The sequence below is a fragment of the Argiope bruennichi genome, chromosome 5, assembly GCF_947563725.1.
Source record: "Argiope bruennichi chromosome 5, qqArgBrue1.1, whole genome shotgun sequence".
NCBI lineage: Eukaryota > Metazoa > Arthropoda > Arachnida > Araneae > Araneidae > Argiope > Argiope bruennichi.
The window spans coordinates 128686705-128709820 of NC_079155.1; the positions used below are offsets into that span (position 1 = coordinate 128686705).

Sequence of the window (23116 nt, forward strand, 5' to 3'; positions counted from 1 at the left end):
TGCTGCAGAATCATTGAAAAAAATGGCAACGAACATAGATTGTGTCGATAAAAAGTATAGTCACAGTACAAATACGGAGAAATAAAAGTTATAGATGCATTAAATAACATATAGGAATTGTCTTCAAATTATATAATGATATTATTAGAAAATAAGCATAAAAATATAAGCTCAAACAAATTAAGCTCATGTTGCTTTCTTGTTATCAATAGAAGTTACCAAGGAGGACACCAGTGGACTTATATTGTCAAATTCCACTTCTTGGTATCAAAGGTTTTTAGTGCAATAAGAAAATGTCTTACTAATCTATAGATTAATAAGGCTTGCAAACCCACCTGTTAACTGACTTTAATTTAAAGGTGTCAAATATTTTTATTTTAGCAAAAAAGTGTTTACTAATCTATAGTAAAGTAGGCACTAAATGCCTAGGTATACTATATAATGCCTAGACAGCGAATTACAAATACCGAGATTAAACAGGTATGTCGACCCTGCCTAAAAGAGCGATAAGTAGTGAAAAGTGGCGCGGCTTTTTTTATGGTAACCTCAGTCTACGCGGCTGTTTGGACTACTTTCTCTCACTCCGTCCACGACTTGAGTTTCCTTAGGAGAGAAACCTGTTGCATTTAGTTAGTGTTTTATCGATTACGAAATTTTTTTCCCCCTCGCCGAGTTCATGTTGTGAATTTGCATCCTTACAACTCCCGAGTCATTCATTAGTGTTCTACCGAAATGGAATTTGCGATCCATGGTGTAATTTATCTGCCCAACACTCGTTGAACACTCGAATTTTGTTCAATTTGTTTTTCCTACTTCACGGATTAGATAATTGTCTGTCATTTGAAGGACAGGTCTGCCTCATTCATCAGGAGTCGTGTGTCTCACTAGAAGATTATGCAAAATAGTAAGGGAAACGGTGAGGACGAAAAAACAGAACCCAAAGAGAACGACAAGTGGATGGAGAATAATGACCACGAGAAGGACTTGACCCCAAAAAATTCGAGGGTGGACGAATGGAGGGGCCGAGCTAAGAAATTCGCTTCGAACCGTTATCATCTTATCATTGTGCTACTATGCATCCTCCTTTTCATTCTTTTTATTATTGTGATAGTTTTAGCTGTCCAGCTGGGCACTTATTCTTGTCCGGTCAGTTTCGAATGCCGGACTGCCGAGTGTCTGGGCACTGCGGCGGCGGTGGTGGAACGCTCAGACACTTCATTGGACCCTTGCGATGATTTCTGGGCTTATAGTTGCAATGGATGGAAAGCTAGGAATTCCCTTCCTAAAAACAGGGGATCCTTCTCTGTAATTGATCAATTGAAAATGAACACCCATTCGAAAATTCGACATTTAATTGATCTTGTTCCACATGATTCGGATAGTGCAGCCCCGGAAAGGAAAGTCAGAAGTTTCTACGACTCGTGCCGGGATTTGAAAGAGATTGAGCACTGGGTACCGACAAAAATTAAGCAAGCCATTCACGAAATCGGAGGATGGGCAATTATCAATGATTCCCCCTCACATTTATGGAGAAGAAATGATGTCTTGAAAATGTTGCAAGTGAGCTATGGCGTGGAGCCTTTTTTTAAAGTACTGGTAGAAGCAGACGACAGGAACCCAATGAGGAATATAATCAAGGTAAGAGACCTTTTCATAAGTGGAATTTTAATTAACGTCATGTAATGCGGAAGCTGCGCATGCATATATTAATATCACGTTTTTACCAAATATGTATTTCTTTTCATTGTAATAATTTGAAAAGGATGATACAATATTTATAATAGATTATAGGATCATAACTGAGGCACCAGTTTCTGCAATAATACATTGTTACCTGTGAATTGAATCTTCATATTGAAATCATTTACAAATGTCGTAAAATTAAATGTACTCTTTAATATAATATTTCATATTCAGTAGAAAAAAGTCCTGCTGTACTTAAATTGTTCCCTTCTGTAGTTTAGATATTTCATAATGTATTAATCTGCCATGTAAAAAATTGTAAGGGAAACATATCTACATAATATTTGAAAATATTGTTTTATGCATGTGTAAAAAGGCTGTAAAATATGCTTACTTCTCAAGTTGAAAATAAAAAATGCATTGCAAAATCCCAGTTTTTTTTTTTTCTTTAATTAATCTCTTATGTTATGTATAAAATTTTCAAATGGATTTTGTATTTAAAAAATAGTTATAAAATATCACACTGTTTAGTGTTAAGTTAATCATATTCCCTCCAAAAAATTAAGTTCTTCAGAAACCTTAGCATATTATACATACATTGAAATATATTGATTATAATATACTACTTTTAAATTCATCAATTCAAACATGTATTATAATTATTTTTTAGTTAAACATTATTAAGTTATCTGGGTATTTTTGTAAATACTTCAGTATACCTTCCTAATTTATTATTAAAATGAATTTTTAAATTTTCCTCATAACTACAAGTAATTGGATTTTAACAAAACAATTTTACACTTTTATTATTAGACATTTTTATTTCTTAGGAAATTTGATGTTTGGAATTGCCGAAAATTTTTAATTTATATTTTTTTTAAATATTTATTGTATATATTACCACAGATGATAACTTATCTTTTTAAATAAAATTTATTCTGAAAAAGCATAATTGGGAAAAAAAATTCTTATAATTTTAAATAACTTTTTAGATAATTAAAAAAATAATTTAGATAGGTATTTTATTCTCAGCAGTTTAATATACTAATCGAGAAACTATATTATCCTTAAAGGAAAAACAGACAGACAAAATTTTTTCTGAAAACTAATACTTCAACTGAAATTCATTATATTCATTTTCTATAAGGATCATTAAAAAATAAAGAATTTCATGATATATTGAATATATTTGAAAATATTGTACATTTTTCTGTTTTTAAATCCTTATGTGAATGTACTTATCCTTTCTGTGAATGTACTAATTCTAGTAATTAATCCCTTTATGAGAAAAGTCTTCGTCAAATCCTGAACTTATATAGTATAATACCATAAATTTTCGAAGTTAGAGATAATCAAGAATATTGTCTAACATATATTTAATTATATATTTCACAAAGGAAATTTTCAGAACACAAATTAGCATCTAAACATTTGAAAAACTCTTAAACTTTTTATATTTTATTTATAAAAAGTGTTATATTTAAAATGAGGTTTGATATTCTTGTGATTGTTTTAAATATTTTTTTGTTTTAATTTCTTGAATCTTAACACATTTAATAGTTTGGTAAATTTAATATAAGCTTGAAGCTTGCATTTTTTTTTTTTTTTTTTTTCTTTTTGTTAGAATGAAACATTCTTCCAAGGAAAACTCCTTATTTCATTAAAAAATTCAATGTATAAATAGGTATTATATATTTATTTTGACTATAAGACCAATTATCAATCAAAATGAAAAATATTTTTTGCAGATTTCTTTTTCTACATCAAATTTAATATTATTTTATGATTTCTTTATTTCTTACTATATTATTGAATTTGTTAAATATATTTAAATTATTTTATTTTCTTTAAACTTTTATATGCATATTAAAGAAACATTCATGGGTGAAAGTCATTGCTGAATATAATAATTGTGTTTAGTTTGTTGAGTGATTATTTATAATTGTATAAATAATTGACCTTCTTGAAAAAAGAAGGAATAGGGTCTTTTTTTTAATGTTTCTTGATGAAATATTTCTCAGTACCTATATAAATTTTGGTATTATTGTATATAAATATAAATTTTTATTTATATCAAAAAATAGTATAGTTCTTGAATTGAGTATATGTAAACTATAAATGTACAGCTGTTACTATTATATAAAACAGTTTAATAATACTGATTATTACTGTGTCACAAAACATTGATTTTATATTAATTTATAATCAATGGTGAACCATCATTAAATTCTGGAATTCTAAATAAATCTTAAATACACCATCTATTTTTTTAAAACCTGGATATAAATGAAATATTATTTATTCTATAATGTCTGAAAAAGATTTTAAGCACCTTATGTTTTTGAAGAGGGAATCTTGTAATTGACTTTTCACTCCTGGATATACTTGAATTTTAAAGTTTTTCATATTTATATATTCTGGATTAAAAATAAACTTTTTTATATTTTCTGAATTTTATTTAGAGCTTATTATTAACCTAAATTTTGATTCTGTACTAATGGCAGCACTTAATAATAAAGTTTTGAAGGGAAAAAAAATGGTCACAGAATTAAAATTAAATTAGTTAAAAATATTTACTGCTTAAAAAATTATGAAAAATATATTTATTGCAGTAACTGTTTTAATTTACTTACCATCATAGACTGAATTTAATTATTCAATTGTTGGAGAAATTTGTTTATATATCTTTCCATTATATATAGAATAAAAGGTTAATATCTACACAATTGATTCATTCTTTTCCTACATTTTAAAAATTTATTTCGATTGAAAATTTTGTAACATCAGCTTTTGATTATTCATTAGATAATTATAATTACTTCACTGTAAGTTCATAAATTGAAAGTTAATTAATGGCTTAAATTTTTATAAGCCATTATTTCTATGAGATAATAATTATAAGTGATATGAAAGACGTTTGCTCCCTAAAATTTTTTTAATATCACTGAATATAAAAAAATTAATTGAATGTGTATTAGAAATTGGATTTGATTAAAATGTTTATGGATTTTGTAAAAAATAACAAATTTATTCTGTTGTATGAGGTAAATGGATGAAATGAATTTTGTAAAGTAATTACTTTTATAATAATTTGTACTTTCACCAGCATTTTCCTATGGTTGTGAATTACAGAAGTAACTTACAAAATTATGTAGGAAAGATAATTGGACAAATTTAACATTTAATAAAATAATGTGTAATATAATGACATGCAAAATTCTGCATTTCTTTTTCAAATTCTGCCTTTTGGCTTATTTTACACAATTCATTTCATGTATATTTATTCTTTTAAATACCATTCTTCAGAAGAGATATATATATTTTATTATTATTTGAGGTCTCATTTATCATTCAGTTTGAATATTTGCTGTTTCATTTCTCTGTGCATCACTAAGATTTGACAATTATTGAACAAATTTTTTTTGTAGTTGGTCATATTTCCAATTTTTAAAAAAAATCAGAATTAAGTTAGGCAACAGTTGATCTTCTGTTACAATTAAAATTACATTGAGAAAATCTTGCGGAAGTAGTTTTGAATATTTAACTCTCTTGTTGAAGACAAAGTACTAAAAGAATGATATTATAACCTCATTTCTCATTAGTGCTATTGTTATGAAATGTACATCCAAATGAAGAATTTTACATTTCAAAATATTTTAATGAATGATAAGAGCTTAATAATTTACTGAAATCTTTTTTTTTTTTTTTTTGTTCCCCTCTTGCAATAGTCTGAGACTTCAGAACAGTGACTGACAAAATTGGAAATTATTATGATTGAAAGATGATCCATTTATTATTGCATGATGCAATCCATGTATAAGATAGGAAAATTTTAAAAGTCTGTTACAGAATTTGAAAACAGGCAACTTATCATAATGTTAGTGTTTGGCATACAGTGTTTTTAAAATCATTAAAATATTTTAATAAAAATACAATTTAATGATTGACCCAATTTGATACATATTACTGTGACAGAAGATTATGTAATATTGTAATAGATCAAAATGTTTATTATTCTTTAAAATGTCATAAATTTTCATATAAAGACTAAAAAAAAATAATAAAGCCCCCCCCCCCCCAAAAAAAAAATCTTAATGCTAGATTTTGTAATATTTATGTTTTCTGATATAAATAACTATCTTTAATTGAAATAAATACTTGTATTTTTATCAAATTCATCACTTTTAAATTATAAAATTAATTAATTAATATATAAATAAAATACTTTGCACAAGTTTCAGAATTCAGATGCTATAGAAAATATCAAACTTGAAACATAAAAAAATGTATGCTATGCTAAATGTTTTTATGGAATGTTCTGGTAGCTTTTAGAGAACATGAAAAAAAATGATTTCAAAGCCTATGTGTGACATTTATCAATACATATCTAAATATTTGAATAAATTACTTTATTTAGGTCCTTTTAAAGTATAATTTTTATTAGTTTTGACTCTCAGCTTGTTCATCTGTTCCTGGTAAATTTCCTGGACCTCTAACATCCACTTTTATTTATTTATTACATTCCTCATAACTGCTTCAAAGTGGTAAAATGACCAATCACCAATTTGGCTTTTTACATTTGATATTTCATAATGATAAACATTTTTTGCATAATATTCTTAACACATTCATGGAAAGTATGATTATAACAATCATTTGCATATATGTGATTTCACCCTAAATATGGATGAGAACTAGATCCATCATAAAAAAATTACAAAAATGTGTTTCTTTATTTTCATGCCCACTAGGATATTGCTCTATAAATTTTTTGAAAGAAAAGTCACTTAAAATATGATAAAAGTCATAAAAATATGACTTTGCTAATTCTATCTACATTTTAAAACTGCCCATGAAGATCTTAAGATAATCATAGGCTAGAATCATTAAAATTTTTATTTAAAGAAAGTTTAATCCTGCATTCTTTACATTTTCTGTAATAAATGACTTTCTGATTCTACTATTTCTCTCTCTTTCTCTCTCTCTCTTTTTCAAAGTAATTATGAGAATTTTTTGAAACACAATTGTTGTTTCATGTACATTCATGAGGATTTAAAAGAAAGAGATTAGAGCAGCAGGTAAGAGAAGAAAGAGATGGTGCATTTTTTTTTAATAGTAGATTGGTGTTCGATTTACTCTATGCTTCTGTAGTTTCGGGATCATTTTAGATCATGACTATGACTAATTTCTATTGTGGACGCCAGAGGCTGAGAGATCTTGCAGATGTTACAAGGATAATGTAAAAAAAGGTGATATCTGATATTCACAAAATCACATTTGTATTTGAAATATTATTTATTTGCATAAAAAATGCATGTATTAAGAGTATATGAGACACATTGATGTACAAAACTTAATATGCTTCTTATGAGTTAAAATATTTCTCCATAAAAATTTCAACATCAGATAATTTAAGTTTATGTTAAACATACATTAACCAGATAAATTGAATAGTGTTGTCATCCATCTGTATGAGAATGCAGTTCACATATTTCCTGACAAACCTATGATTTTATACAAAACTTGGAGAAGTATGTTTTCATCCTCTTTATCAAACTCATTTATTTTCCAATTAAAATTTTTTTTATGTAAGTATTGAACGATAAAGTATAAATAGTTTGTAAGTATTAGTTTCTCTCCTGGTAGCAAAATTCAGAAAGCTGCCAACTGATGGCTAAATGAGCAGATAGCTACAAGGTCTGGATGAGCAAGTTCAATTTCTTGGAAAAATTATATTGATATCCATCTTGCAATTTCCATTTTTATTTATGCTAACTTTTTACTTTAAAGGTTTTTTTATTTGCATTTTAACCTTTTTTTAAAAATTAGTCTCTATATTTCTACTTTTATAATTAATGAATATTTTTTGACAAAATAAAAGTAGCAGAATGGTGAAAAATTGTCTAGAATAAAATCTTTGCTGGAGACTTGATATAACAAAATGGAAGGTAGTCAGGTTTATGAAAAATGTCTGTTCATGCTTTATAATTGGTAGAATAACAGGTATTATTTTGTTTATTCTGTTCCTTTAGTCGATATTTTCTTGATATTTCATATTTCTTGCATCTCTTGGAAATTTAAAATGCTATTATTATTATTTGTCTAGTATTGGGAAAAAAGTAACAATTTCTAATGGCAATTAAATATTAAGGCTTGTATGTAATTAGTAACTTCAGAAAACAGCTTATTACAAAGTTTGTTAGTGTTCTAAAATATTAATATACTAGATTATTTCCTACTTTTTAGTTTTAAATTTATAATTCCTTATTATATTTATTATGGAATTTTCAGATCAGTTTAAAAATTTTACAATTTAAAAATGGTTTCACATATATAGAAACTAAATTTAATTGGAACCGGTAAATTAAAATTTTTGAAAGTATTAAGATAATGTGTTTTTAAAAATATTTTAGTATTCATAATTTCAAAACTTACGTATATCTTGAAGTGCAAGATCAATTGCAAAATTTTATCTTTACATATATATATATAAATAGTCAATCTAAATAAATATTATAGAAAAAGGACATGTGCGATTCAAGCTATTAAATTTTATTATTTGAATATTTACATTTTAAACATTTCTTTCAGCTTGTTCCCAGTGGTCTTGGCTTACCTTCACCTCATTATTATTCAAAACCTCATGATGACAAGGTATTTGAATTTAACATTATTTATCCTATTTTGATAGAATATGCGACACTTCTATATAATCACATGCCAATGATTGATCACCCCAAAAATGCAAAAAAAATGTCAAGTTATTTTGTGTTCACCGACATGGGGTTAAGCTAACATTTTGTCAATGGCATGTGATTAATATATAAAAATAGAATTTAAATTGAATATAAGAAAGATCAATGTTAAAATCTTTTAAATTTGTTGTAGTTTCAGATTTAGTGAAAAAATGGAACCTTGATATCTCTTATGGAATAGTTTATAATTGAACCTTTTTAGTGAACTCTCATTTCTTATTTTTATATTTGCAAATTAAATTTTAATATATTTTGATAAATTAAATTATTATTATTATTTTGTAGAATGAAAGCTGTAAAATTATATCTCAATAGATTTAGAAACATTATTTTTATATTATTTTTTGATGAATCTATAAACTTAAGACATATTTTATAAATTGAGGTTTTATAATAATATTAACCTTTCCTTTATTCAGTATGTTGTGGCATATAAGGAATTTATTATGAATACTATACAAACAATGGATGTGAATTTGTTTGATGCTAGAAGGTTTGCTGAAGAAGTCTTCAATTATGAAAGAAGAATAGCTGAGGTAAGTAGTTATTTTTATTATTAGTGTGTAAAAATCATTGCATCTAAAGCATTGTTTATTAAATATTAAAGTTATAACTTAATTTCTAAAACAGTGACATTTTTCTTGGTTATATAAAAATTGAAATCACTATGTGACATTAGCATATTAGAAGTTTTAATACTAATTGCATATTATAGAAACCATAAGTCAAACTGTGAGTGAATCATTAAATTAAAATTCATTATCTCTTACAATCTATAAAAAAAAAGTGGACAATATAGTTTCAATCCAATAACACATTAGTGTTGAAATTTTTTGCATAATATCAATTGAACAAAAAGATGAGTTGCCATATATTGAATATTAAATAGTTAAAAAGTATTTAGTAGCTTTGCATATACATGTTTTTCTGCAAGTATATTGAACTTTAAAATCTGTTGACATATGAAACATAAGAATGCTTCGTTGCATTCAGTCTTCAGATTTACTTATGGCATTACAAAAAGGTTTACTTTAATTTTTAGTATTTCTTTAATCAGATAAATTTAGAATTTAATATGAATGATGAGGAATTAATAGTAATTAGCAGTATAGAGTGTGATAGATTCGATTTTTTTCCTTCTGAAATTTTATAAAGCACAAAAATTATCTGCCATTCTTTTGAATATTTTCCATTATACGGATCTGTCTATTGTATTTATAGATTTACTTTTGTATATGAGATTGTATATGTGTTGTATCAATAAGTGATTAGGGTTTGATTATACTTAATCCAACCCTAATTAAGAATCATGAATTTACTGACAATTAAGTTTTATCAGTAAATTCATAATTCTTTTGCCTACAGTGTGATTGTGATGAATTTGACAAAAGATACTTTTTTGCTTCAAAACTTGTGGTTTGTGTTAGTATGTCTTCGCAAGCTTAAATTGGGTTTTATTCACCTATTAATTTACTGAGTTTTTAATAATCCTTACTGTTTTGTTCAATTATTTAGAGATTTTCGTAACATACAGGCTTACTGTTCATGGGAAAAGACCAAAATAAGTAACAGCAATGCAATCTGAAACTTTCACAGAAAGAAAAGAGCTGGAAAACACTTTCCTGTCCCTCCCCCCATCTTTAAAATCCCATTTTAAGGTATTATCCATTTCTCTTGACCATATTGCAATTGTTAAATCATGAAGTTGGCAATATTCCTTTAATAGTAATATGGATAATTTTATTTGGAATTTGTTTTAAGAAATTACTTTCTATGCTTGAGATCAATACTATTATCATCACCAAATTCATGGCATTTTTCCAGCTATTTACTAACTGTTAGGTCTTAATCATGTTAAATCTAATATTAAATTAAACTGTATGTTTAAATTCCTATTTGGAAAAAATTCAAGCTTCTCAGTAGTACCATGTTACCAAATTAACATTTCTTTTTCAATGTTGAATGAGAAGAAGGTTGATTTAAATTAGTTTATTTTATTTTCAAAATTCCTTAATATTCTAATCATCTGATACACATTATTTGATCATACTTAAAATTTATACTTATGTTCTTATTTTCTCAAACCAATTTTGGAAATTTTTCTTGGAAGTGTTTCTGAGTCCAATGAATAAGTTGCTATTTATCTTGGCATATAAAAAGGTTTGGAAAATATTTTGGAATAGATGTATCAATTGTTATTGAGTTAAAACGAGGAATTTATTTTTTTACTTTAACTCATATACATCTGAAATTTTTAAACTTTTCTTGTGAAATGCAGTTTTACTCATTTTGTTCCTACAAAATTTCAGCACCATTTATTTTAAAATTACCTCAAGAAATTATCTAATATTAGAGAAAAGAATTACTTCAATTTTTCGATATTATTAGATTATTTTATTAAAACATAACTAAAGGCTTCTATGGATAAAAGAAACTTGAGCTGCTACCAGTTTGCAGAATATCATCAGTTTACTTTCGGTATTCATTTTAAGAATGAATGACTTCAAATATGTCATTTGTTAAAAAAAAAAAAAAAAAAGGAGTATCTTTTTGAAATATTCAACAAGCATGCTCCTTTTAGACTATTTCAAAAAGATTGACTCATGTGAAAATATTTCTGTTAAAGTAGTTTAGAGTTCTTCTTTCTCCTACCAATAGAAAAATAATTTGTTTTTGATAGCTTTAAGAATTTCTTAAATTGGGAAACCGGGAATTGTCAGGGAATTCCAGAAGATTAGGAAGAAACAGGGAATTTAGCATAAAACTGCAATTTTTTTTATAAATCCGTCATTTTTATCAAAAAAGATAATTCTCTAGTGTTTTTCATAACTAGAATAAAATATCATTGGCAACTAAAGAAAATTAAACATTTAAAAATAGTCTAAAACAGTGGCCATCTGTGATTCTGCCTATGAACCAGGTTGCAGAAAGTTTGTATTTACATTTCTGAGGGATCAAAGTTTTGAGTATGTAGCATCGTCAGTGCTATATTTGGGAAATTTTTTCAGTTTTGAACAACACTTTTGCATCTAGGCTGTAATTCAAATTGTTCTGGCTGTTTCAAATCTATTAGCGAGTTTATTATTTGCCTTACATTTATATTCTATGTACTAATATTTTAAAAAAAAACCAATGAATTTCTTTATCCCATTTTTTGCATTATTTATGGTATTACAATGATGATTTGATGGTATCGTAATTTCATTAATTTATTGTTTATAGATCAAATTGCAATTGAGGCTATGTTTAGTATTAGCCACAATAGTTTAGGTACAGTAAAATAGGTTAAATTAACATTTGAAGCTATAATGTGAAAGAAAGATTAATCACCAAAGTTAATTTATTGTATATCTATATATATATATATATATATTTCTCCTCAAAATTCTTGTTTGCTTTTTTTTTTTTTCCACAATGTTTAGTTATTGACATAATTTGTTTAAATTATTTTGCATTCTATGAGGAAAATACAGTCTAATTAAAGCCAAACTGCTGATAAGATTTTAAGCTTTAATGGGTCTCTTTTATTTAAAAGGAAATTTATATATATATATATATATATATATATATATATATATATATATGAAGCTATTTTTTCCTTCGAATTGATCATACTATGTTTGCAAAAGTGAAAGTATGAATTTTCAGTATTAATATTCAAAACTATTTAAACTGGAATTAAAATTTTTGAAACATTTTTTTTTGTTTATTTTTTGAACATTATGGAAATTTATTTATTAAATTTTTTGTATGGGTGGATGATATGGACTTTATTGCTAATATTTTCATTTAACATTTTTTTTAAATGTTATGCTCTTGTAAAAATTCTCCATACGTTCCATAGAAAGCTATATAATTTAAAAATAATATTAAATACAAGAAATTGATTTATTTGATACATTATAGGTATACATTTCTCTTGTAATTTCTTCAAATTTTTTTTTTTTTTTTTTTTTTTAAAGATGGGCACCATTTATTTTTGTATGTTTTGATGTATATGAAACTGTTTGCTACAAAAATTTACAAAAATTGTTCATGCTGTCTTTTTAGAAATTTGCACCTCTAAAACATTTTTTTTTAATGTAATTAAGAAAAAAAAATTGACAATAAGGATCAATTTTCCATTTTATTTTACGGGTTAAGCATTCTCCCAGCATTCAGACAATTTTTTTATTATAGTTGGTGGGTTAAAATTCAGTGGAATTTTGATATCACTGAAGCATTTTCCTTATTTTAATGTGGATATTCATTTTGTATTTGTAATTTTTTTTTTTTTTTTTTTTTTTTGTAAAATGATTGTTCAATTTTGATTTGTGTGTTGGTAAACAGTTATAGATAGGGAAGAACACACTAGAAGGAAACAAATCGTTTCATTCTTAAGCACTCTGCCAATGTGCATATGTTTTTGTACTGCAGTTTTTGTGAGTAAATTTGACAATGATATGATTGATTGGTTAAATGAGTTCTGAGATATGACTGATTGGTTAAAAATCAATCTAAGTCTAAATGGGCATGTATCTTCTGGTGTTGATTAATATATTTGGAAAAAGAAAAGAAAGATATTAGGACTTTACATAATTTTTAAGGGAACATTATAGTTATTTTAGATTGATTTTAGTTAAAAGAGTTGAAAATTTTTTGAGATACAGTTAGGAATGTATTTTGCAATAATAAAGAAAATAAAGTAAATTTGCATAGGAAATTAGATACTCTATAAAAAAATCTAGGAAATTTCTTTAAAAAACTTGGTAAACACAGGGAAATTCAAACAGCAGAAATGTTGGCTACCTTGGTTCTGTTCTAATGATGTAATTGCAATTTTGAAGTGAGATTTCTCACTTGAGTGCATAGTTTATAATGTCAAATAGGGATGTAAAAAATGATTTCTGATAAATCATAGATTATTTTTATGATTGGAATTGAAGTTGAAATTACAACCATCATTTCTCCAAGAAAAAGTTAAATGAGTGTGGATTTTTGAATTTGAAGTGTATGAACTAAGAGTTGATTTGCAAAAGTCTTCAAAAAAAAAAAAAAAACTTCAAGGAAAAAATATTTTTTTTACAACATCAATTTATATATTTATAAATATCTTATAAATATATAAATTGATGCTGTAGAAAATTTTAGATTTTTATACAATTAAATTTTTTCACAAATATTGTGCTTTGTTTCTTGAATGCAGAATTGGGAAATGATCATTGTCAAAAAGATCATAATGGACCACAAAAATGATAAGTTGGTGATACACAAATTTAGTAAAGATTATGAGGGAATGTATATATTTAATATATTAAGGTCAGTTTCAGTTAAGATTCAGGGGGAAAAAAATCTTCAACAGTACTGAGGCAGGAAGCACCAAGGACTGAATATTTGATGGTGAAATTGCCAATAATGATGTAAGAAATTTGACTAAGGTTTTGTAACAAACAGTGAAGATATTTTTTGGAAGACAAATTTTATAACTCCATGTGTACTCAATTAAAATACTGTCCACATCTCAATGAAAGCTTTGGGGCAATAAGGGGAAAACATCGTAACCTTTGGGGAGGGGAAGGAAAATGTCTTCTTAATATGAAAGAATAACAAGTTTAAATTTATTCTTTTTTAATTGGTCATCCTTGCACTTCACCAACTGCAATAATAATTTTTCAAACATTCGTAATAACATTAATACAAAAATAATGTTTTTTACATGTTTAACATGTGCTGTTTTTATGTAATACTTTTAAAAATATTGTGTCACATTGCATATAAAATATTTTTGTAGATAATTGTTTTGGAAATAAATAGTAAAATCATGAATACTAATATCAAATTTAATAATAATACGCTACTAAATGTACAAATAGCTCCTACATTAATATAAGTGGGAAACTTTTTTTTAAATGCAGTTTTTCCAAAAGATTTAATTTAATTTTATGCCTTCAGCAAAGAACATCTTTCCATTTTCTATCTGATAACATTATTTGTAGTCACCACCACTCATCTGCTATCATACCTACTTGTAATTGTCAGTATTTTTGTATTATTTATTTGTGAAGTCAAAAAATTGGTTACAGTTTCTTAGAAATTTAATAAAAAGATGCCATGTTATTGCATTTATAATGCATGCATTCTAATTTGAAAAATTAGATAATCATATATGAGATGCCATTAGTCTTAACATTATAATTGCAATTCTTTCATCTTAAAACATTTGTAAGAATTTAATTTATTACGCTAGTGAATTTGGATTTAGTAGTTCATAAATGGCTAAGTACTGGTTTATTTTAATTCTAACAATCTATAAATAATAAACTGCAGATTTAACATTTCATTAAAAGATGAGACATCATTTTATTATGTATTACAAGATACATGTCAGAAACATTAAAAACCTGCCTAATCACCCTTTTAGCAAGTGCAAAGTAAAACAAACTCAAGTTATTTAATTTAATGCAATTACAAGAATGTAGTAGTGGAAAGATGTAGCATACAAATAATAATAATAAAAGCAAAGTTACTAAAGATTATTGCTATTACTAAAGATAATCAGCAAATATATCCAGGCTATCTGAAAAGTAATAGAGAATTCTGTACAATGGAATTTCAACGGAAACTCTGAGCAGGAATAATTTTAATTTATAGAATTATTAAATGTTTGAAATGATTGCATTATTTTTGCTCTGCTTCTAGATGAATAATACTATTGATACTATTTATCACAGAGGTTATGGTAATCAACTAAAACTATATATTTATCATAAGATTATGGTAACTGCTGTTAACCATGTGAATCATGGAAGTTGTGAGTGGGTATTTTAATGATTATTTTGGATTTCCCTTGTTTGCCCACTCTGAACATTGTCTTACCCCAGGGATAAATTCATGTCCTTCCTTCTTTGTCTTTTTAAAAAGTGAGAGTTTGTTTTTGAGTAATTTTTTTATTAAATTATTTTGTATTATTGCTTTTTACTCTCATTGATTTATGTTTAATTTAATTCTTAATTTCTACTTAATATCATCTGTCAAGTTGAAGAATCTGTAACTGAAATATTAGTGCATCTCTATCTAAAATATTTTCATTTAGTTCATGTTTCAGGGCATGATTTTCATAGCATAATATTTTTCATTTCATAATATTTTTGGTAGCTTTTTAAAGATCTCTCCACCCACTGGGGGCATCTAATTGATCCCTCATTATTATAAAACAAAACTTGGTGCTCTTTCCAGTGATATGCAAATCTTTTACTTGTTATCAGCAGTTGTAATTTTGGTATCGGATGAAGAATTTGAGGCATCTTATTATATTCATTTTACTGAAATATATTTTAATGGTTTTTAAATGCTTTTTTTTCAAGTTATTAATTAATTGTAATAATAATCTTTTATTTCAGATCTTTCCAACACCAGAAACATTAAGGAATACTAAAGACCTATATACAGTTTTGACTTTGGAACGTTTAGATCAACTATCTCATAGTGTGGGTTCATAATTATTTTTCCTCATTTTTTTGTGTATATTTTTTAAATTATATATTGATAATTGCTTAATTTTATAGAATATTTATCTCTTTTTTTTTATAGATATCATGGACTGAGATTTTACAGATGTATTTCCCAAATGTAGTCACACCTGATACTGAAGTTGCTGTTCTGTCTCAAGATTATTTCAATAAAATTTCTGAAATAATTTCATCAACAGATGATACGTAAGTTTTAACAGTATTAATAAATTTTGTTGTACTTGTCATAAATTTATTTTCTTGTTGCATTTTCATTAGACAGACAGCACATCTTTGCCAAGTGTAAATGTTAATTTACTAATTTTTCTATTTTGTGTCAAGTACAACAATCTTGTGTTCCAAAATATTTTATTACTTGCTAGTTTCATTACTTAAGGTTAGCATATTTAATAATTTGCAATGCAAATCATTAAATACACTAAAATACAAAATGTCATTTTTGTATTTGTGGAGAGCTACTTACTTATATGTCTAATAATTTTATTAAAAAATCTTTTAGCATTTTCACAGTATAAGTACTACTTATAATTTGCTATTATTGTTTTAACTATTATATATATATATATTCTTTCATCTTTTAACTAAACCATAATAATTAATTTTTTATTTTTCCCAATAGTGTCTTAAACAACTATTACATGTGGCGATTGATGCACACATTTGCACCTTATTCATCTTCAAAATTTCGACTGGTTGCCAATAAATTCAAGCAAACATTTGAAGGTATTTTATATGTAAAATTATATTATTAATACCCTTATATTTTATTTGTATGTAGTTTTTATTAAAATTTCTCACCAATAAAATAATTTAGTAATGCATTTTGATAAAATACATTCATGGATTATATATAATTCATCTGAGCATTTTGAAAATCAATTTTCTAAATATCCTTCTCCCCCCCCCCCTAAATGAAGGAAGGAAAAAACAGTATAAATTTAACTTGCATAATTATAATGACTTTTTTAAATGAATTTGCTAATTATTAAAATAACTGAGGAAAGAGAAGGTAAAAAAACATTGTAGATTTGTTACACATTCCAATATACGTATTTGATTGCATTATTATGCAACAAACATCTATTATTTCCATCATTGCTTTCATTCTTATCATATTTGACAAATTCTAGTCATCAAATATTTCAGAGTTGTCATAACACTAGAAAAACTGGAAAAATTTAAGGAAAAATTCTTTTTTTAGATAATAATATTAATAAAAACAACTATAAAACAGGGAATTTCATATTTATTAGGTGTTTTTTTTTTTTTCCATCTAAAAAATTTCATCTCTTTAAAACATTTTTAGAATAAAAAATTGTCACAATAACTCAAAAAAAAGAAAAAAATGTGATTGATAAATCATAAAAAACATGAAAAGCATATCCCTTTTTTCCTACATAAATTACCAATTTCAATTTCTCAGATTGAGAGGAAAAATACTGGTATCTGAATAGTGATTACAATCTACTTAAGTATTATTAATATATATATATATAAGTAATATGAATGCTTGTCCAAAAATTGTGCTATTCTAAAAGTTGTGTCTTGTTTAAATCTATATTTATTGAAAAACTATATTATGTTATGTGAAAAGCAAATGTTTGATTTCCTTCAACTTCTTTACTTCAAATAAAATATTTCCATTACATGTTCAGAATTGCAATGATCCAATTTGAAATTTCCTTGAAAAAAATTAAAAAGTACATATAAAGAGTGCATAATAACATTTAATTTAATGAAGAAACTAGTTTGGGTGATTTCTATTTTAATGTTTTGAGGTTCAAAGAATTTTCTGATTTTCAGGCAATTGTAAAAATAATTCTCATGTTGTCACATGGCACTGTGGCTGTGGAAAATGGATTTAATATCAAGAAATATGTGAAAATCTGAAAAGGGTTCTTTTTAAATTGCAGAAACTAATACTCAAATTTATAAATTGTCCCTCCCCTCGAAAATGTATGTTTGTTATTAAATAAGCATTAAATGGTTTGTATAAGGATAGCAAGAATGTTTTTTTTTTGTTTTATTTTGTTTTGAATTCTTAATTTTTTTGTGATTGAATTAGACAGCATCTTATAAGTGATCAATATCTACCCTTCCCCTCTCATTCCTGAGATATTTGAATTTAGGTAGTTTAAAGTACTGAAACACTTTTTTTTTTCCCCCACAGGGATAAAAAAATATGTGCCTTTTCAGATGCCAGAATGATAGCCTAGTTCTTAAAAAGTTGATATATAAAAGAGAACCCCACTTAAAAGTTTTGTTTCTAAGCAAATGTGTGTTCAGACATCTTTTGAGATTTTTCATCCCCTTCCCCTCCCTGTCCCTAAAACACATATGCCTAAGTGCTTCTAATGAACAAAGTACTCCCCTTGGGTTTTCAATCAATCACATTTAATGAAAGAGGGGGAAATTTCTCAGTGACATCCAGGGCATTTGTTATTGTTTCTTAGAATAGATGTTTCAGGCTCTTCACTATTTATAACTATTAATGATGAGTCCTACATTTTATGATCTGTACTTTACTAAATGCTAGGGCAATAGGTGAAGAGTTTCCCCCCTCCCCCCTTATCTTATTAAATGCTAGGGTAATAAGTGAAGAGTTTTTTTCCTCTACTTGAAGACATATGCATTTATTTAATATACTATTATTTCAGGTAATGTTTAATTTTTTTTTTTTTTTGCAGTTATATATAAATAATATTTAAAAAAATAAAAGAAAGAAAGAAATTCTTGGGGCAGTTCAGAAAGAGAGTTTAAGGAGCTGAGAAAGAAATTGCAGGCTTCAAAAATTTGTCAAAAAAGCTTTTAAAACTTTTTAATTCACTTAAAGCAGGACTGGTTGTTTTAAACCAAGTGTTTTGTATTAGTATTTTAATAATTGATGTTTTAATTTTGAAATTAATAATTAAATTTTTTTTAAAAAAATTCATTTTAATTGTAATAAGCAAGAAATAGCTATTTGTTGTTGGAGTTATTTTCTTTAAATTGGTATTTTTTGTCTAGCATTATTTATAATAATAAATGAAATTAAAAAAAATTATAATCATTTAAAAAATCATATGTTTTTATTAGAACAATTAATTTCTTATGATTTATTAAAGATATTTCAAATAATATTTTGACTGTTTCTCTTGTTTAAATCTTTTCTAAAATGTATACTATTAAGTGTGTATAATTATACTATTTTTATATTTATTGCTACAATATGTCAAAATATGCAAATATATACAAAATACAAATATATACAAAATCATAATATCATTTCATATTAAATAGCTCATGAAAGTGTTTTTAGTAATATATATTGTACAAATACAGTAATTTTAAGTAGGGAAAAACCCAGTACTCTAATATAATTAATAGTTATAAGTCAGGGAAATATTTTTCACAGTTCCTGTAGTCGTTCTGTAATATGACAATGTTTTTTATGCCATGACCTATATACCATGTTTTATTTTAATTACAGGTACAATGGATCTGGGTTTAAGGTATGAGGATAACTGGGAAGCTTGTATTGAAATGACTAGTAAGTTTTTAGGCCACGCAATAGGAGCCATGTACGTTCAGCACTACTTTCCACAGTCAAAATTTGATAAGGTAAGAAACTGACCTTATGTAATAAATTTCATGGCTGTAACTTTTTGCATACCTTTCTGTATGGTGTCTAATCAATGGATGAACATAATGGCAATTGTGATGGTTAACTGTTCTTTAATTTTTCTTGGATTTTATCAGAATTGGTTGAATTTATTTAGAAGAAGAAAACATTAATAAATTTTCAAGTTTCGTAATAATTTTTAATCAGTTGAATTGATGACTTCGCTCTGTCTATTGTGTAACAGATTAACGTAACTGATTTGTTAGTTTGCTTGCTTTGTTGTAAGTAAAAATGGCTCAGTATAAATTGGTGAACATAAAACAAATGCTAGAATGTTTTATTTTTTGGGAAGTTTAGTGATTTGCTTGAACTGCTTACTTACGAATCTGTTATGATATGCTACTATTATATTAGATGTAACCACAAAATTGCTTCCAAGAAGGATCCTTCTGTTAGTGAAATATGTGATGCTTTAGTTCCCAAAATAGAACAACAACCCTAGCAAAAGAATTTTACAGATGATGAAAACCTATCATGTTAAATATAAGAATTTATTAAAATCTAAAAGCAAAAAAGGGTCAGATAAGTTTGATTTCAACCTTATAAAATTTAGAGAAGAAGCTAAATGTTTATTTGATATTGTTTTACTGTAAGTGTGTAAATTTTAATACTTGTACAAATAAAAAAGTACCAGTTATGGAACAATAGTTTCTATATATCAATACTCTAACAGCAAAATATTTTGAAGTAATATTGATATAGCTACCACAAGCACTTTGAGGAAGAAAGCTGCAAGAAAAAGTAAAGAACTACAGATAATAGTTAAGTTTAATCAAGAACGGACAAAAAAATACTAGTATGTCAGAGATAGTTACTGGTGACAGTGACAATGCTAGAGAACAAAAGTGTTCTATACAAGAAGAGGCAAACCAACCAGATTCACAATAGCAAGAACTCACTCACCTGTGAATATGCCAATTTTTTTTTTTTTTTTTTTTTTTTTTATTTAATGTAGAAGCAAACATTTTGAAGAAACAAACAAAGAAAGTGTTTTGTTTTTTAGAATCATTCAAAACATGAAGTAGAAACAAACATTTTGCAGTTGTAGCATTTATAATCATTAAGGATGCAGAAGCAAGAAACAAAATTTGACATTAAAAAATATTTTATTATTATTATATTTTGTAATTAATAATTTTTTCCAATTGTAATGCTATATTTTATCAAAGTTTATATTTTTTTCAAATTTTTTACAAACTTTAAGCTTTTTGAGCACCTTAAGACAATTTAATATAGCATCCAAATTTTTTAATATATTTTTTGAACCTAAAAGGCTACTTTCCTTCACTAGTACTAAACTAAAATCTTACTTTTTTAAGGCCATTTTTGCTCCACCATGATAGTAATAATCAAGACAGTAAAATCTTTTTAAAATAAATTTTGAAATGATCTTTTAGCTCATTACTGTCTTTTGTTTTTGTTTTTCATGATGCGATGGTTCTTAAAAAATAACTACTTTTTACTTTGTTTGCTTTTTTATGAAAGTTTCACAAGAGTATGTGATTGCAAACTTTGATAATGATTGTGTACAGGAAACAAATTTGATTAATATATCTCATCAACTGCTTTTTTTGAAATTGAAAAGACACTTTGTGAGCACCTTGCAAACCTTTTACTTGTTTTCTTTGGTGAGCACAACTCTTGGCACTTCTTGCCTTCTCATACTTAGAATATTATAAATTTTCTGAAAAAGCTCTGAACATTTTCAAAGAACAGAACTCAAATATATAGCACATAGAAAGGATCCTGCTTCTCATATTTGTTGTGTTGAACAAGTCTTTCATAAAAGTTGTTTGTCATCTATTATTTATTTCTATCTATGATTTATTTATCATCTGAATTGCTCTTTTTAAAGATTACTCAGCATTTTTTTCCTCATTAAGTGACATCTGGATGAAAAAGTTATTCTGCAATCTCTTTCCAAAATGTATATTTTGATATGCAATTGTTTTCATAAAACATAAAAGAAAAAATAATTAATAATCAAGTTTTCAAAAATGTAGTAATCGAGTTTTAAAAAATTGCTGATGATGCACTTTTTAAAACTTCATTATTTTATTTTATAGTCTATTTTTCTGTGGGTTGGAGTTTAGCTCAATTCTATAATTCAAATTAAGAATGAAATTATGGAGTTTACAATGCCATTGTTCCTTTATTTTCTAAATACTTTCAGTTGTATTTGGGCATCATAATTTTGAATTTTATGTCACTATATTGTAATGCTTAATATTTAAGTCTTTAAAAATTGTATTTTAGCTCAGCATATTTTTTTAATATTTCATTTCCACCTGCAAAAAGTAAAAAGTTTGGTTTCAATTCTTGTTTTTTTGAAATTCTTGTTTTCTGTGTGCTTCTGTTTATTAAATGGATTGAAAGGAGAAAGAATGCCATTTTAATCTATGTATATTTACTAGTTAGAAAATCTTTTGATATTCTTATAAAACATTTGAAAAATTTACTCAACTTTTTCTAAGGTTTTCTGATGAACTTTTTTCTGTAACATTATATGTGATTTTTATTTTCCTATTTTATTTTATATAAGAAAGTTAATGTATTTCTTTAATTTAGATTCATGTGTACCTTAATAAGCTTATTGGTGCATTGAGTGAGGTAGCTAGACACATTCCTTGGTTGAATGATGAAGAGATGCGTGAACAAGCTCAAATGAAGGTAAGTTCTAAACCCATCTATCTTGAGATTTATATATGTTGGAATATATATATTTTTTTCTTTTCTATGAATGTTCTGTTTTTAAAACTATCCCCAAATGCTATATTCACATTATGCTGACATTTAGTAAACTGACATGTCATTTGAGGCAAGCCATTTATTTTGTGATTAATATTGGAAATTGTGATACTTAATGAAACACTTTGCTGACTCTGTAGTTTTCTGTTAATTTGTATTTCTACAAGGTGCATAATGTCACGAAAAGTGCTTAAATTTATTTTTATGTACCTTATAAGTGCTTAAATTTTGGAAAAAGATCTTTAAAAGTGGGAAAAAAAACACACCTTTTTTTCCTTTTACTTCAAACTATGATAAATTCCAAACAGTCATAAATCTTTATTTGCCAGATATATCAAGAAACAAAACTAATGAAAGGGAAGAATTTGCTAAATGGGAATCCAGTAGTTTCAACTCATATTACGACAATGCTTAATTTACATTTTTTCCTCTCCTTCTTTCTTTAACAATGGGCATTGCCACTTATTGAAATATTGGAAAAGTTATTCTGAAAGAATAAAATATGCCAGACTTCTTGCAACTCAAAAAATTTTGGAACTTCTTTTACTTTAAATGTTTTAAGTAGCGAAGAATTTATTTTAATTATGCCTGGTCACTTTTTTTAAACTTTTAATTAGTTTGTAAAGATTATGCAGATAGGCTCTGATCAATGAGAAGTAAAAATAAAGTATAATGTGCAAAAGTAATAGGTACATCAGACATGGGAGAAGATGCCCTAAAAGCACACATGAAAGGTATGATATTTAACTGTTTTTACTCTT

General features: G+C 26.1%; 1 protein-coding gene across 1 annotated transcript in view; it reads left to right on the forward strand.

Moving 5' to 3' along the window:
- The first annotated feature begins 560 nt into the window (after positions 1–560).
- LOC129968163 (endothelin-converting enzyme 2-like) overlaps positions 561–23116 on the forward strand; it is a 49679-nt gene continuing 27123 nt past the window's right edge. Inside the window, exons 1-8 of the mRNA XM_056081984.1 lie at positions 561–1638; positions 8275–8337; positions 8858–8974; positions 15818–15904; positions 16008–16132; positions 16566–16669; positions 19416–19546; positions 22176–22277. Of these exons, the coding sequence (XP_055937959.1) occupies positions 895–1638; positions 8275–8337; positions 8858–8974; positions 15818–15904; positions 16008–16132; positions 16566–16669; positions 19416–19546; positions 22176–22277 (1473 nt within the window). The 5' untranslated portion in view covers positions 561–894. The remainder of the gene's footprint in view (positions 1639–8274; positions 8338–8857; positions 8975–15817; positions 15905–16007; positions 16133–16565; positions 16670–19415; positions 19547–22175; positions 22278–23116) is intronic.